Here is a 17,182-nt window from a genome sequence, read left to right as displayed (position 1 = left end):
GTATTGTTGCAGGAACCTTTGCCTCATAATTAGTCCTGTTCTCGGCTATTTGCTTTCTAATGATCTCAGCTCTTTGGTTCACTGCCATTCACCTGAACCTCTGCATTTATCGTCCAGCAGTCCTGCTCCACTCCACAGTTCCTGATCTAACCCCCCTTAGAGGACCGCGACCTGCAGCTAGAGAGCAGCCAAGTCCATATTCCCTTGCAGGGATCCCTGGTGAATACCTTCTCTACCGTTAGACTCCTCTCTGGGGGTAAGTCTATCTAGAGCGGGGCTTCAAGGCCTATTCCAAACACAGGCTCTGTGACAGTAAGATCTGGCCAAACTAGGAATGGAAGCCAATCGGTACCAGTCTGCTAAAGACATGCTGCAACACCTAGTCGGTCACAGTGAACGTTAGAATGCTAAGCAACTGCAACTTCTTCAATGTCTACAGTCCCTAACCTCTAGGCTAGATGTTCAGCAAACTGCCTTACCGGTTGCCCAGGTACCATCAGTTTCTGAGCTCAGTCAAGTTACCCAGACTGAATCCTCCTCATCTCTATGTTTACTTACTCCTCAAAAGTTTGATGGTGACCCTAAACTTTGTCGAGGGTTTTTGACCAAATGTTCAATTTAGTTTGACCTACTCCCGCAAAATTTTCCCACTGATCGCACTAAAGTGGCTTATATCATATCGCTCCTCTCTGGACAAGCTCTGGCGTGGCCTTCCCCTCTGTGGGAGAGAAACAATTCTTTATTGCAGGATTGTTCTGCGTTTACTGCAGCGTTCCGAAAAATTTTCGATGAGCCATCATCATCATTTATTTATATAGCCAGGGCGTATTTCGTCAGCCACTTCAAGTCTACTCAGACAGGGTTCCCGGACCCTTACTCAATACATTATCCAGTTCTGTACACTTTCATTGGAGCTGCAATGGAATAATGAAGCCCTCGTGGAAACATTCTGGCAAGGGATGGCTGAACAAGGTCTTTCAAAGTCTTGAAAATGCACCAGATGGTTTTTATTTCTTCTTTTCTGGCATATCATGTTTATACTCTGTGGAGGAACTTGAAAGCGGTATACAGGAAGGATTACTAGAGATGCTCTATTAAAGCTAACATCTTGTAAGCATATATCTTTGGGGGAGATGGTGTACAAAGTCACAAGAATTACGGTGGTATTCCTTCGTTTTCATCACGAGGTTGAAGAATATACTCTCTGTCCGGGAACTTTGTGGACTTTTATATATATATTGTAGACAATCTGCACTATTACTTCTCCATTTGTTTTATATTTCCATGAGTCTGATTTTCAGACTATAGGAACTCCATTTGAGGAGAGAGAGATAAGGGTCATCTATCCAGAGAAGGGAATACAGAAGTCCCTATCTCCTGTGGTATATGAGAAGGTGCGCGCTTAGTGTATGTTAACTGTATTTTATGTTTATGAACAAAACAATTATCTCTCTGGGCTCTGCATTTCGAAAAAAAAATATCTATGGTTTGTTCGGTGATCCTTGGCTCTGTCTGCATTCTCCTCATATTGATTGACTGTCTGCTCAAGTTCTGTCTTGGGGTCCATCCTGTCATTCCAAGTGCTTGGTACATGTTAAGCCCTTACGTTTTGTTGCTACTGTTGAGGAATCTACCAAAGCGGTTCTTTCTTCCCAATATTCCTCGTTTGCTGAAGTTTTTGATAAACAGAAGTCTGAAGTCTTACCATTGCATCGTATCTGGGACTGCCCCATTGGTCTTCTTCCTGGCAAGATGACACCCAGGAGCCGGGTCTATCCTCTGTCGGTTCCTGAGGCCATGGCAGATTACGTCAAAGAAAACTTTTAACGAGGGTTCATTCGTCCTTCCTCCTCCCCCGCCGGTGCTGGTTTCTTTTTTGTAAAAAAAAGATGGCTCATTACGGCTTTGCATCGGCTATAGGGGTCTTAATGCCATCACTCAGAAAAATAGTTATCTAATTCCTCTGAAAACTGAGCTGTTTGACTGGATAAAATGGGCTTGAATCTTTACCAAGCTAGACCTGAGGGGTGCATAAAATTTAATTAGAAAAGAAAAGAAGTGGAAAACTGATTTTAACATCAGAGACGACCATTACAAATAACTGGTCATGCCCTTTGGGCTTAGTAACGCTTCTGGGGTATTTCAAAGTTTTATGAATGAGATCTTCAGAGACCTTCTCCACTCTTCATTAGTAGTCTATCTGGACAATATTTTAATTTTCTTCCCGGATCTGCCTTCTCCCAGACAATATGTTGCTGAGGTTCTTTCAAGACTCAGGACCAATCACCTCTATTGCAAGCTCGAGAAATGTCTCTTCGAAGTCACGGAGACTTTGTTTTTAGGATGCATTATTTCCGGAGACAACTTACGTATGGACCTTGAGAAAGTGTGAGCCATCATTGAGTTGCCTTTTCCGTTAGGCCTGAAGGTCGTACGCTTCTTTGGGTTCACCAACTATTATAGACAGTTTATTTGAAGTTATTCTTCTATTGTGGCTCCCATTGTTGCTTTGACCAAAAAAGGTGCCGACACTAAGAATTGGTCCCAGCTGGCTTTGTCTGCTTTTAGCACCCTCATGAAGGCGTTCTCCACAACTCCAGTTCTCAAAGAACCTGATCCCTCTCAATCGTTCTTAGTTGAGGTAGACGATGTAGCAGTGGCAGTTGCCGCAGTTCTTTCCCAGTACTCATCTGCTGGGAAACAGCTTCATCCTTGCACATTCTTTTCACGCAAATTCCTGCCCGATGAAAAGAACTATACCATCGGTGACAGAGAACTCCTAGCTATGAAGTTGGCACTTTCTGAATGGAGGTATCTCCTGGAAGGGGCATGTTTTCCAGTGACCATTTTTACTGACCACAAAAACCTGCAGTATCTCCAGTCAGCACAATATTTTAACACCTGCTAGGCCCGGTGGTCTCTTCTCATTTTAATTTACGTTTCACTTTTCGTCCGGGCTCAAGAAATAAAAAAGCCGATGCCCTATCAAGAGCTTTCCCTTGTGAACCTGAATCTCCGGCTGTTGTGAATCGGCCTATTTTTGAACCCAAATTTCTTCAGGCCACGTCTTTGTCTCCTGACCCAGCTTGAACTGTTTTCTTTCCTGCTGAGCTAAGCTCGGTTTCTGAGCATGATTTACACCTGCCACTACTCCTTAAAAGACAACCTCATGCCGCAGTCTGGGCTAGATCATCAGATCACTCTACCTGATAGGAAGCAATCCTTTGACTCCTGTTCCTCGTTATTCTTACCTATATACCCGACTTGTGATTTTGCTGTTCATTCCAGTGCTGCAGACACAGCTCACCATCCATCCAGTTCCTGAGTTATACACCTGTGTGGATCTCTGTGCTTCTGCTCTCTGCAGCTCATTGCTTCTCAGTGTACCAGTTCAGCTTACGTCCACCTTTACCTGCTGTCTGCTCTCAAGTGTCTCAGCATTATCAGGCTGCTCCTCTCACCACCTCCTCAAGAGGTATCCAACCCTGCAATCCACAGGCTACTTATCTCTCCTCCTCTACCAGAGATATCCACCCCGCAACCCGCTGGCTACTGCATCTCACCATCACTTTACAGTATTGCCCATTCCGCTGTTAAGATCTGTGGTTATATTATTGCCTTACCAGTTGTTGCATCCTGAACCTGTATTACTTGTGTTTTTAATAAAACCACTTTGTTCACCTACTTTCTCTCCGTGGTCTTACCTTGGGAACCCTGACACCCAGTACCACCACCCGGAAGAAGTTTTGTGTCTCGGAATCTTCTTTAAAAAAAAAAAAAGAAAAAAAAAAAGAAGCTTTTGCGTTGGTTTCACTGTTCTCGATTTTCCGGTCACGCCGGATCCACCAAAATCATTGAACTCATCTCTCGGAGTTATTGGTGGCCCACCCTTAGGTCGGATGTTAAACAGTTTGTGGAGGCTTGTCATCTTTGTGCACAACTTAAGACCTCTCACCAGTCTCCCGCTGGGCCACTCGTGCCGCTTCCTATTCCATCCAAACCATGGTCACATAGATACATGAATTTTGTGACTTATCACCCTCCCTGCAGGAAGTTTAACACCATCTGGGTGTTCGTAGACCGGTTTTCCTCAAAGATGGTGCATTTTATCCCTATTGTTGGCCTTCCACCAGCGTCCTGTTTAGCAAATATTTTTGTCAAGGAAATGTTCCGCTTACATGGATGTCCTCTTGAGATGGTCTCCGACCGAGGAGTCCAATTTACATCCAAATGTTGGAGAGCTCTCTGTAAACTCCTGGATATCCAACTGAACTTCTCATCATCTTACCATCCGCAATCCAATGGTCAAACTGAAAGAGTGAACCAAGATTTGGAGACTTGTCTAGATAGGTTAGAAAAAGTCAAAAGGTATTTTTCCAAAAAAGCACGAAGCAGGAATGGACTAATCTAAGTAGGCCAAGCTAATGGAAGACCTCACAGACTTCCACAAAGAAACAGAGGAGCTGTTTCAGTGTGCAGTTCCCTGTGCTCCAGTAAGAGGAAGGAGCAGCTCGATTAGAGAATATTCACATTCTATCGGCACTCCGTAAACTAATTAAGTAATGTGGGGTAACCATTCTGTGCACACCATGTCACATACATATGACAAATTAGACAGTGGGGCATATTCAATTAGGTTCCAGTCCGCTGGAACGCCGCAAAGTCAATCCACGGTACCACAATAACGTGGATTTTCGTGCGCACCCCATAGGGTTGCGTAGGAAAATCTGCGTTATTGCGGTACCGTATTACCGTCAACACTGTTGCAGGTTCTGCGGTAACGCGCGTTACCGGAAACCTAATTGAATATGCCCCAGTAAGTTTTCAATTTGTGGGGCCCCTTCACCATAGGGAGGAAAGCTAGATCAAGTAAAGAGAACATGGATTGAGATAGTGTCACAATTATAAATACCATAGAGACAGAAAATATGCTTAAAAAGGGTAGAATCCAATATTAACTGAGGGGGGAGGGCTTATTGTTCTAATAATCTTAATTAGACATCTTGACCTGAGAAGGTCACTCAGTTGTTGGAGATAAAATACAAAAAAGAAAAAAAATGTAGTCTACCCATTTTTAATTATGATAAAAACAAAATATAGCTTTTATTCTCAAATATATATCCATATGTGTAGTGCAGACATTTCCGAGTTGTTTAACTGCATTAGCTGCCATAATTTCTGCTGGGAGACTACTCCACACTTATCCTTAAGTGATTGTCTGAAGATATCCTTAGACCAAGATCTACTAGGGAGGAGTTCCAGAGTAACACTGAAAAAATAGATACGTAAATTACATTGCACTGCAGACTCTAGACAATGCAGGAGCTAAATAAAGCAATTCCCATATAGAAAAATAGAATTAGTATATATTAGAAGTAACCAAGTCCCCTACAGTGTAAAGAAGAGAACAGTAGCTTCCGGTTCTTCATCGGCTTCTAATCGGGTAATTCAGAATAAAATGATAGAAGTCTACATTTAATTCCACTCCTTTATGTGACTACAGAGGAAGAAGCAGATTCCAGCCCTTTTCAGTGCAGGCTATTGATGTGCAGTGTATAAAATGCCCAGGGTTCAGGAATATAGATAACTCCAGGGTACTTTTTGCGCAGAATTTCATCATTCCATAACCATACGATCCAAACTGCGATGAGGAGCAAGGTGGCCGAAAAGGAAAGCAGTAGGAAGAGGCCGTTACTATCCAGGCGCAAGCCCTTGCGCTTTTGGTGCAGGATAAGTGCAAGCATCGCAAAGAACGTGAAAATGAAGATGATGAAGATTTGCCCTTCAGTCACCAGGTACCTGCAAGTAACAGGAACTTAATGATTCCATAGCAAAGGCAAAACTGAGACAACAAACAATTAGATGTACAGGTTTCTGGCATAATTTATGGCTTGTTTTTCTGTTTTGTTTTAAAGGATGCACACCTTCAGATTACTTTAATTTATTGTCTGTCATATGCCTTTGCTTTATCTTACAGGCTTCTTTCTGTGGGCTTAGGCATGTGCTTATATGATCAGGCAGAAATAACTAGTGCAGTGGTACATACCACTGCACTGTATGTGATGGGGAAGGAGGCGGTCCTGACAAAATCATACCAGATATCCCATACTTCAGGAAAGTGCAATCAAGATACTTGCCAGTAATATAGACTGCTAGGGGCCAGTAAAGACCAGGCTGACAGAGGCATCCGACTCTCACCCTTCACTGACGTGAAACAACCGGAAAAATAGATAAACAGAATGAGGAAAAACGGAATGTACCTGTAAAAAGAAAACAAATATAGGATTCAATGACTGTTGGATAGTAGTGCAAGATATTAAACCAGAAAAAGAATATGTTTGTTGGTTGTAAAGAAGGGTGTACGATTCTGTTCTCTCTCATTTGATGTCAGAAATTCTCTGCTTACTTCCAAAGTAATTTATAAATTGCTCATTGCGGGCTATCATATTTTTGAAAAAGTCCATCCCATACTCTAGGTTTCTGACAGATGGATGAAAAAATTAACTTTGGTACCAGGATCAACAGATTGTCAATTAAGTTATTGCTTTTAAGTGTATGAATAGATACTAATTACAATGTTTAATGTAAGTATTTTCATGATGAGCCTCCAATTTTAAAACTATGGGCCCTGTCACTTTTTTTCCCAGATCCCCTGTCGGATAAAGTTGAAGTGACAATTTTGTTGATTAGGGAGTTTTCATTATTTCTTTTAAACTGTCACATTCTAAATCTTCAATACCTAACCTGTTGTATGTAAACAGAATGTATTAAATGTAAGCCTCTCCCTTCTATACCAATCTCTTATCACACGTGATCCCCATATGTTATAATAGTTAACATCTAAGGAGTTGCTGTTTTATAGGAAAAGCATTTGTTATTCAATTCATCTCTTCAATAAAACATTTTTGTTTAGTTATTTATTGTTGGCAGGTGGTTCAATTTTATTTTAGTGTAAAATTAATGTTACATATATCAAATCAAGAACTCCTTAAATTTTGTAGACAATATAGCAAGAGTGACAGTCGCGTTCTAGCACTGACAGGCAACCACCCAAACAGCAAGATAGAGGCTGCCATTCTATCATCATCTTCAGCTATTTATAGAGCGCCACCAATTCCGCAGCGCTGTACAGAAAACTCACATCAGTCCCTGTCCCATTGGCGCTTACAGACTAAATCCCCTAACACACACACAGACCGATTAAGGCCAAGGTCTTTAATAGCAGCCAATTAACCTACTAGTATGTTTTTTGGAGTGTGGGAGGAAACCGGAGCACCCACTGGAAACCCACGCAAACACGGGGAGAACATACAAACTCCACACAGATAAGGCCATGCTCTGGAATTAAAATCATAACCCCCGTGCTATGAGGCAGAAGTGCTAACCACTAAGCCACTGTGCTGCCCTAATAACATTCCATGAAAATAATAACCTGTCAGGGCATAATAACAATGTCAATAGTACTACATGGAGTATTTAAGCAATATGCATTCAAGTATTCCAAATAAAATGTTATTTAGAAGTAGGTATGTATGGAAAAACCAATAGAATAAAATCTTACTTTGCATTAGCATAATAATACTTCTATAATCTCTTAGCCCAATATTTGATCACCTGGCACAATTACTTTTACTGTCACAGATATCACGCAAGTTCTTACCACATAGAGTGACCCAAATATTCATCGTAGTAATACAACAACTCAAAGGAGTCCACCTGTGATGTAACAGAAGGGAGTATGAGACACGCTGCGATAAGACAAGATGAGCACAGTACAATATGGTTCTTTTTCCCACTTTAATAAGAGGATCAGAATCTGAAATCAGAATGTCTAACATTTATAGATACGAGGTATGTCTATTAAATAACGAGACTGATTAAATAACTCACCTTTATTTATTGGTATTATAAATATGTTTGTCCATTTCAATATACTCCCCATTTGCACTAATACATCGCTGTAGTCTTGTTTTCCACTGGTCGTAAGCATGGAGCAAATCAATTTCTGTCACTTGTTTCAACATATCTGCCGTTTTCTTCTTTACAGCATCAACTGATTTAAAATGTGTCCCTTTAAGCACAGATTTAACTTTTGGGAAAAGATAAAAATTGCAAGGTGCTAAATCTGGCGGAGGATGTTCAAGTGTAGTAATGTGTTTGTCGGTCAAAAACTGCTTCACAGAAAGTGCTGTGTGAGCAGGTGCATTGTCCTGGTGAAGAAAGAAACCATTTTTCCACAGTTGCGGCCGTTTCTTTCTGACTCTTTCTCTCAGCTTTTGCAAAACTTTCTTATAATGATGCTGATTAACTGTTGTGCCTTCTGGAACCCATTCTTCCAAAATTATACCCTTGATATCGAAAAAAAAAACAGTGAGCATTGCTTGGAATTTTGACTTGCTTTGACAAGCTTTTTTCATTCTTGGTGATGACGGTGTTTTCCAGTGCATTGACTGTCTTTTGGTTTCAGGATCGCACTGGAAGATCCAGGTCTCATCACAAGTGATTACTTTATGAAACAGGTTTGGATCTGTGTGAAGTTGCTGCAGAATGTCAACACAACATTCCTTGCGACGTTCTTTTTGCTCTGGTGTGAGAACCCTTAGAACCAACTTTGCACAAACTTTCATCATGTTAAGATCCTTACGCAAAATTTTCCATACGGCGCCTTTGTCAATGTTCACGGATTCAGCTTTCATTCGAACACTCGACGGTCTTTTAGAACAAACGGACTGATTTTTTTTACATTTTTTTCGGTTCTTGAAGTGCAAGGTCGTTCAAGGCGTTCATCTTCAACATTCTCATGTCCCTCGCTAAATCTTTTGTGCCACTCAAACACACGCACACGAGATAGGCAGTCATTCCCATATTTTGTACAATTTTACAAAAAATTTCAAATTGACACATTGTTCAAATTTTAAACTTAGCATTTTTTCGGCACTCTACAGAAAACACAACCAAACTAAATGGTGACTCACAATCAACTGAACGTCAGAGTGTTGCAGCTTGTCATGCAGGTTCAGACAGATTCAAGGTTACTACGTATGAAGTTATAACCGGTTCTGACTGCTTTGTTTACTAGGTGGAATCACAGTCTCGTTATTTACTAGACATACCTCGTATGTGTTTGTATCTCAGAATATTACGGTTGACTAGACTGAATAATCTATCATAGCTTCCACTGCATGTGTATGTATGTGTGAGAGATATAGATATATATGTATATAGATATAGATATAGATATATATATATATATATATATATATATATATATATATATATATATATATTTTAACCTCCCCTTTCTTATTTAATATAGCAGTTTCCTCACCTCCCGTGTTCAAGCTGTAGTACCCCACTCCCATCATACCCCCCCCCCCCCCCCTTCTCACCAGGGTGGGGGGCTGCAGCTTCTGCATGATTGGGTTGTCCCGCACAGACAAGTGAAGTTGGTATCCGCTGAAGATCAGTCTGTGATTTACAGAGTCGCCCACGAGGTGAATACTCGCCCCCATCACAAAGGTCATGATGCTGATATATATTACAGCGTTAGGGAGGGTTTTTGGAGACCTTTCTATCAGCTGGAAGAGACAAGCAGACATGAGCACAAGCGAAGCACAAACTGAGAATATAATTATACTTTGATTATTATGTAGAGCAAGCTAAGATTTATGAAGAAATCTAATCCAGGGGGTATATTTCCTAAATTGCGGGTTTGAAAAAGTGGAGATGTTGCCTATAGCAACCAATCAGATTCTAGCTGTCATTTTTGTAGAATGTACTAAATTAATGATAACTAGAATCTGATTGGTTGCTATAGGTAACATCTCCACTTTTTCAAACCCACAATTTAGGAAATATACTGCCCGAGGCCACTACTGATTTTACTACCCCATTTTCAATGTGGAGACAAGTGTGTATGCTCTGCCCATTTTACCTGCTTCCAATGTGCCCTTTAACGGACATAACTAAAGCAGGACTTACCGTGCACCCCTCAATTGCACAAAATAAACAAGAATGCAGCGTAACACTTTATTGCCATAACTGAGGCGCAGTCTAACTATTATTCATGAGGTCTTATTTATACTCCTAAAATACTGGTTTCTGGCAAACTGATTGTGCGCCAGGAACCAGTTCAGTCCATAAAATGTCTGCCTCCATTGTGTGCAGGTAACAGCCCACTTGCAGGTCCCCACTCAGCTTTGCTCTAAAAGCTGGCTAGCAGCTGATGGAAATGGAGCCTTATTGCAAGGAGTGCTGCATTGTTGTGGTATATGGTCTTACATTACCAAGGGTCTCCACAGCCCATTGAGGAAAATAAAAACAGGAACATACTACTTGATAAGTTACCACACACTAATGGCCATTTGCCCATGTATGCAACTTGAGATTTTAAATGCCTAATATCCTACCAATAAACTTTTAAAATATGACACTAATTATGTCTGGTCTTACCACAAGATACCTCAACAAGACATCAATGAAGCATTTGTCTAGTTATTTGTATGTTATAACTGCAATGGAACCTTGGAGATTACCTTATATCTATCTCACCGAAGCTACCATGGCCATCTTATTACCCACTAAATTTGTCCCCAATCTGTTATTTTGTATAGAATGCCAATAGTCTAACAGACTGCGACAGATTAAAAGGGTAAGTAACCAAAATAAAAGTATTCCTTGGATAAATAATAAGCAAGTTAAAGTTACTGTTGTGTTCTGCTGTACTACAGAATGTAATACTCAAAGTGTCTGGTTCACTTTAATATATTTTCTAGTCCTGGCTGCCTATTATTTATCGCATTTTACCTTTAGCAGCAGGAGAGGAGTTATAACATTATAAGCCATATGAAAGTAGTCGCCTGCACTGGGTTTATTCAATGGAAACCAGTCCAAGGGAAGAATAATCTGCAGAGAAAACGGACAGTGTAACTAGAGTATAATGAGTCAACGTGGTCACTTTAGAGACAACATAATTGGAGAAATACATGGTTAAACATTGTGCATTTGGGTTTTTGAAGAAGATTATTTGTTTACCCACATGTGGATTTCAAAAGGTCTGTAATGAACAATAGAATAGGCGGGGAGGGTACAGTTCTTCGATTGCGAAAAATCCGACACCCACGAGACCTACAAATAGAAAACGAATGCATGGAAGTCGGGTTAAGTGTTTAAACACTTAACCTGCGGGGTCCCGACATTGCCGCTTTAAATTAACATTAATAGAAGTCGCGATGACACTAAACTGTAGTGCCGGACAGCTCTTCATTCGAAATCACTTGTGGTCATCATGCTGCTTCATTGGTGATCTGCACAGTTGGTTTTCAGGTAAGACTATTAATATTTACATTGGTTTTTAATACATTTGTTTTTTATTTGTAGGTCTCGTGGGTGTGGTAATTGTGGTTATCATGTTAACGATTACCACCAGAATAGGCAGGAATGCAGTAACAGAAGACATGTATTTCATTTACATAAAAAACATATGGAGGTCTGTACTTGGCTATATTTAGCCTGTATCAAGCTGGATTTAAATTAATTAACATGCACTGAATAACCCAGTGCCCAATACACTGAGCCTCATGTTACCTGACAGGATAATATGACATCACTACAAACCTTTCACAGCTTTAGCATCCTACTACTGCCACCTCTCACAAGGATAACGTTACAGCGTTAGTAAGGGCTTATTTTGTCTGTGCTAATGTCACTAGTGGATATGTCAAATTTAAATTATAACTTGTTTTTCTGACCACCACAGTAAAATCATGGATCTTTCACCAATATATATCAGTCCCCAACCTGCCTCAGACCAGCAGTATTAGCTTATATACCTGTCACACTGTTAGAGAAAACAGATACAAGAAACATGGTGTCAGCCCACTCAAAAGACAAGTGTCATATTCTCTGGCCACTGAATACACATTATTGAATATCAACTATCTAGTGTGATTGTCCATTTCCATATATGTATCTTTGCTCAATAAATAACTTCTAAATCCTTTTTGTTTTAACATACTCACCATAACAATTGGACGCCCAAAGTCCAGGAGCCAATTCTGCAAAGTGAAGTAGAACCAGAGGTCCAGGTGAAAGAGAGAATTTCTTGAGCCATCATCGGGATGAACACCACCAAACCTGAGAACCCATGAAAAACACTACACATTAATAATTAAGCAAAGAGATCTTCTACACCATTCTTGTCAGTGATGCAAGGTCAACCATTGGAGGCCAGATGCCATAAGTAATTATTAATGAAGTAACCCAGACCATACTATAACAGAAGCCAACCCTGCCCCTCTCTACCTGCAGGTGTGAAACGTACAAGAGAATCTCTGAATGGGTAAAGCTATCAATCGGGGCAGGCTGGGCGGCATCTGCCCCCCCGGGGCCAGTCCCATAGTGGGCTATATTGGGCTGGGTCACCTGCATACACTGCTAAGTCGAGTCTTGCCCCCCCCCAGGCTAAACTTTGCCAGCCCTCCCCTGCTATCAGTACATGACTATTCTGCAAACATCACTTTGCAACACAATCTAAAGTTTCAAGAGAACAAGTCCCTCATACTGAAGGTACCCAGAGGGCATATCTACATTTATGTATCTCAGCCCGCCATAGACAAAGCTGGGCTAAGACCACTTTATAATGTGCACAAGTATTATGGACCCATGTCTGATAGGCCATCTCCCTAGTGCAGACAAAAGTGTGCCTACTAGCAGGGCAGTGGGTACAGCTGACTGCCCCATGTATGCCCACGCCTGGTGTGCAGAGTATCACAAGGTATGGGGGATTACAGTGCTGCTCTGCACTAGCTGACACCGGAGACAGCCCTGCAGGGACGGTGGCTGTGCTGGGTACCTGGCCGGGGACCCCGGAGACGGGTGCTGTCGCCGCCGCACTGAGCTCTGCATGCCGGGCTGTCTGTGTCTCCTCTGAGGTACCCGGGACCGGTGCAGCCTGGCAGAGACACAGGTATCACTGCACAGGCCAATCACGGGCTAGGCTAGGGGCGGGGCCAGCCTGGGGGCGGTTCTGGAGTGACATGTGACACGCTAACTGTCTTTGCTGGGCTCAGAATACTGTATGTACCGGGCAGTGTCACCGGCGCTAGGAATGCTGGGAAATGTAGTAGTAATGACGGAGGCAGCAGAGGGTCACATACGGGTGACATGGAAACATGGCTCTGCGCCCTCTGTTTCCACACTGTTATGTAAACACGACCTCTCCCGGCCTCCCTGCTGGCATCCGGAACCCGAGTGACGTGAGCCTGTTTCCAGGTAGACAGACCGGAAGTGAGCACTTTGCGGACTTCCTGCTGCGGCCCCGGGATGGCCCTGGAGGGGCTGTCTGTCTACGTGTATAAGGCGGCGGCTGAGGGTCGGGTGCTGACTCTGGCCGCGCTGCTGTTGAACCGAACAGAGACGGAGATCCGCACCCTGCTCAGCTCGGTCACCCAGCATGGCGGCCAGCGCTCCACTCCGCTCATCATCGCCGCCCGCAACGGGCACAGCAAGGTGGTCCGGCTGCTGCTGGAGCACTACCGGGTGGAAACCCAGCAGATGGGCACCGTGCGCTTCGATGGGTGAGGATCCGAATGGTGGGGCCGGGGGAACCCGGAAGAGACAGCAGCTCAGGGTTGGAGGGAGTGGCAGCTGCATACAGGGGTAGATGGGGGTACACTGATAACAGTGGGCGGTAATGTGACTGTAAACAGATGTGGTCATGACTGACAGTAGTGAGGGAAGTTTTAATGTGTGGGACACTATTTGGAAGCGAGACTATAGGTACTCTGTAGGGGAGAGCTGGCAGTTTTAGCCCGTGGGGCAAGACTAGACTCAGCAGCCTATTTTAGAGAGAGAAAAAGCAGGTTACTCAGCCCGAGGTAGAAACTATGGGCCCACCCTAGCCTTCCTCTGGTAATTGGTCATAAGTGCAGCAGTGGCTGGGAGTTAGAGTATTTTTTTTTTTGTTGATTGTTCTGTACTGTTTCACCCTGTATAGTCTACTGTTTGTACTGTGTGCAACGTTGCGGATACCTTGTGGTGCCTAACAAATTATGATAATAATATTTTGGGGTGCATATGTAGAATTAAGCTGTCATGAGTATTGGGGGGGGGGGAACGAAGTGGTCATCATTGTGAAAATCCTTATAACAATAATTACCTATGTGTTAGGTTAGCTACTCTTACAAATAGATATAGCTTATTTGTTCCTTCACACTCCCATTTCTCTCTCATCTCCTCCAGCTATGTCATTGATGGAGCCACGGCCCTCTGGTGTGCAGCTGGAGCCGGTCACTACGAAGTAGTCAAGCTGCTAGTCAGCCATGGAGCCAATGTCAACCATACAACTGTAACCAATTCCACCCCGCTGAGGGCTGCCTGCTTTGATGGCAGACTTGACATTGTCCGCTTCCTTGTGGAAAACAATGCAAACATTAGTATTGCCAACAAGTATGACAACACGTGCCTAATGATTGCTGCTTATAAAGGCCACACTGATGTAGTACGTTACCTCCTGGAGCAGCATGCTGACCCAAACGCCAGGGCTCATTGTGGAGCCACAGCTCTGCACTTTGCTGCTGAAGCCGGACACTTGGACATTGTGCGTGAGCTGGTTAAATGGAAAGCGGCTATGGTTGTAAATGGTCATGGGATGACGCCTTTAAAAGTAGCGGCTGAGAGCTGCAAAGCAGAGGTGGTGGAGCTACTTCTTGCACATTCTGATTGTGATGTCCAAAGCAGAGTAGAAGCATTGGAGCTTTTGGGTGCATCTTTTGCCAATGATCGTGAAAATTACAATATCACCAAGACTTATCAGTACTTGTACCTGGCAATGCTGGAACGTTTCAGAGATCCTGACCACATCCTCAACAAGAAAGTTCTCCCTCCAATCCCAGCCTATGGTATGAGAACAGAATGTTGTAACCCGCGTGAGTTGGATGCTATCTGCCGTGATACAGATGCATTACACATGGAGGGCTTGATTGTACGTGAGCGAATACTTGGCTCTGATAACATTGATGTGTCTCACCCAATAATATATCGAGGTGCTGTGTATGCAGATAACATGGAATTTGAGCAATGTATTAAGCTCTGGTTACATGCGCTGCAACTGCGGCAGAAAGGAAACCGCAACACACACAAAGACCTGCTGAGGTTTGCACAGGTTTTCTCCCAAATGATTCACTTGAATGAGCCTGTCAAAGCATATGACGTAGAGAGTGTTTTGAGATGTAGTGTCCTGGAAATTGAACGTGGGGTAACACGAATTCAGAATCCACAAGAGCCTGATGCTCATTCTGCACTGGAAAACCATGAATGCAATCTCTTCACGTTTCTCTACCTCGTCTGTATCTCCACCAAGACTCAGTGCTCAGAAGAAGAGCAGTCCCGAATCAACAAGCAGATCTATCGGCTAGTGCACCTTGACCCTCGAACTCGGGAAGGATGCAGCCTCCTTCATTTAGCAGTCGATTCCAGCACGCCTGTTGATGATTTTCACACTAATGATGTCTGTACCTTCCCCAGTGCCCCAGTAGCTAAGTTACTTATAGACTGTGGTGCGAATGTTAATGCCACAGACAATGTAGGGAACACCCCGCTCCATTTGATTGTACAGTACAACCGTCCCATTAGTGACTTTCTCACTTTGCACTCCATCATTATCAGCTTGGTGGAGGCGGGTGCTCACACAGATATGACTAACAAAGAAAAGAAAACTCCACTGGACAGGAGCACTACAGGCGTGTCGGAGATCCTGCTGAAAACACAGATGAAGCTCAGCCTGAAGTGCCTTGCTGCCCGAGCCGTGCGTCTACACAACATAAAGTACAAGAACCAAATTCCCAGAACACTTGAGGAGTTTGTGGAGTTTCATTGAATGCTTGTATGGATGGAATCCACTTCTGTGCATGCAAATATCTCCAGGCTTGGATGTACACCATTCCTGAATTTGCCTATTCTGTCAGAGCATGGGGCTAATCCAACACCAAGTCCCTTTCTTCATATGTACTGTAAATCTGTCTTCCTGCTCTGTACAGAATTGTAATGCAATCATTTGGTGGAACAGACAGTGTAGCAGAGAACTGCTGTACTATTAAATAAGTGTCTCTAAGGCACAAGATAAGGTGCTGAATTAGGAGTATGGAGATCCTGTCAGGACAGGAGACCTCTAGTGGTGGGTTGGGGCATTAACCCCACCTTTTTTTTTTTTTAAACTCCCATCGAATGAGGCTTTGCACATTTTTAAAATGAATTAATTTGAATATTTCCATGGACTGAACAGTGATTTAATTTCTGCTTGAACAGATGTTATTTACCTCATTGGTAGAAAATTGTTAAAATGGGACTTTCTCCCTAGGTTTTTACGTCTCTTATGACCAATTATGTGAGGCTTGTTGTAAGAGATTTAGGGCTAGATTTACTAAGCTGCGGGTTTGAAAAAGTAGGGATGTTGCCTATAGCAACCAATCAGATTCTAGCTGTCATTTTGTAGAAAGTACTAAATAAATGAAAGCTAGAATCTGATTGGTTGCTATAGGCGACATCCCCACTTTTTCAAACTCGCAGCTTAGTAAATCTAGCCCTTAATGTCATCGAAAAATGTGCCATTCATCAATGCTGGCAATATCCCAGTAAGCTATATGCCTAAGATTTTACTGCTGGCTCCTAGCTTTTCGGGAATCTTTTTTTTCTTCCTCTTTATTTTAAGATGTCCGTATGCTCACCCTTTTCTGTCTTAAATAAAAACTCAGGCTGGCTCCTAAATTATCAGTGTATGTGCACCCCTGCTGTTGATGTCATTCTAGTATTTCACAAAGAAAGTCACTGCTTCTCCAGCTAGTAGCTTCATAGGGAAAGACTTACAGGAGAATTCCAGTCTGCCTTTTAACAATGATGCTTCCTTCTCCAGCTAGCAGAACAATGGTAGTTCAATATATGGAACCCAAAATATGCACAACCCTACTAACAATTCATTCTGTGGTCGCTGCTTGCAGAATTGGGAGTCTTGTTATCACTGACACTCTTGTGATGGCTACAGCTAATCCCATTCTTTGAATCCACACTGTTCTGCTCTGTGAGGGGGAGAAAATCTTACCATTCATCATCACCATTTATTTATCTAGCGCCACTAATTCCGTAGTGCTGTACAGAGAACTCGCTCACATCAGACACACACACTTCT

The 17,182-nt window shown here is 42.7% G+C and overlaps 2 protein-coding genes across 3 annotated transcripts; one reads left to right on the top strand and one right to left on the bottom strand.

The window, feature by feature from the left end:
* Positions 1-5,058: 5,058 nt before the first annotated feature.
* On the bottom strand, positions 5,059-13,161 carry CLN6 (CLN6 transmembrane ER protein). Of its 2 annotated transcripts, none has more exons than XM_075207568.1 (7): positions 13,085-13,161; positions 12,021-12,135; positions 10,807-10,905; positions 9,390-9,578; positions 7,661-7,716; positions 6,138-6,260; positions 5,059-5,799 (listed from the first exon to the last, which is right to left on the bottom strand). In XM_075207568.1, exons 2-7 carry the CDS (start codon positions 12,021-12,023, stop codon positions 5,529-5,531), a joined length of 741 nt encoding a protein of 246 aa, XP_075063669.1. In that variant the 5' UTR covers positions 12,024-12,135; positions 13,085-13,161; the 3' UTR covers positions 5,059-5,528. The 2 variants fall into 2 exon arrangements, with proteins under 2 accessions (XP_075063669.1, XP_075063668.1); XM_075207567.1 differs by lacking the exon at positions 13,085-13,161 and adding an exon at positions 12,854-13,075.
* Positions 13,162-13,226: 65 nt separating this feature from the next.
* Positions 13,227-16,214, top strand: FEM1B (fem-1 homolog B). Its single transcript, XM_075207566.1, has 2 exons — positions 13,227-13,577; positions 14,242-16,214. Exons 1-2 carry the CDS (start codon positions 13,324-13,326, stop codon positions 15,875-15,877), a joined length of 1,890 nt encoding a protein of 629 aa, XP_075063667.1. The 5' UTR covers positions 13,227-13,323; the 3' UTR covers positions 15,878-16,214.
* The last annotated feature ends 968 nt before the right edge of the window (positions 16,215-17,182 follow it).

Source organism: Mixophyes fleayi, chromosome 4, assembly GCF_038048845.1.
Source record: "Mixophyes fleayi isolate aMixFle1 chromosome 4, aMixFle1.hap1, whole genome shotgun sequence".
NCBI lineage: Eukaryota > Metazoa > Chordata > Amphibia > Anura > Limnodynastidae > Mixophyes > Mixophyes fleayi.
This window is presented reverse-complemented; position numbering and strand designations above follow the sequence as displayed.

Coding starts and splice junctions, on each gene's coding strand:
- FEM1B (XM_075207566.1), top strand. CDS start 13,324: ATGGCCCTGGAGGGGCTGTCTGTCTACGTGTATAAGGCGGCGGCTGAG. Junction 13,578..14,241: donor GGCACCGTGCGCTTCGATGG/GTGAGGATCCGA, acceptor CATCTCCTCCAG/CTATGTCATTGATGGAGCCA.
- CLN6 (XM_075207567.1), bottom strand. CDS start 12,906: ATGCAGAGCTCAGTGCGGCGGCGACAGCACCCGTCTCCGGGGTCCCCG. Junction 9,579..10,806: donor CTCCTCTCCTGCTGCTAAAG/GTAAAATGCGAT, acceptor TGTCTCTTCCAG/CTGATAGAAAGGTCTCCAAA. Junction 7,717..9,389: donor AGCTGCAGCCCCCCACCCTG/GTGAGAAGGGGG, acceptor GTTACATCACAG/GTGGACTCCTTTGAGTTGTT.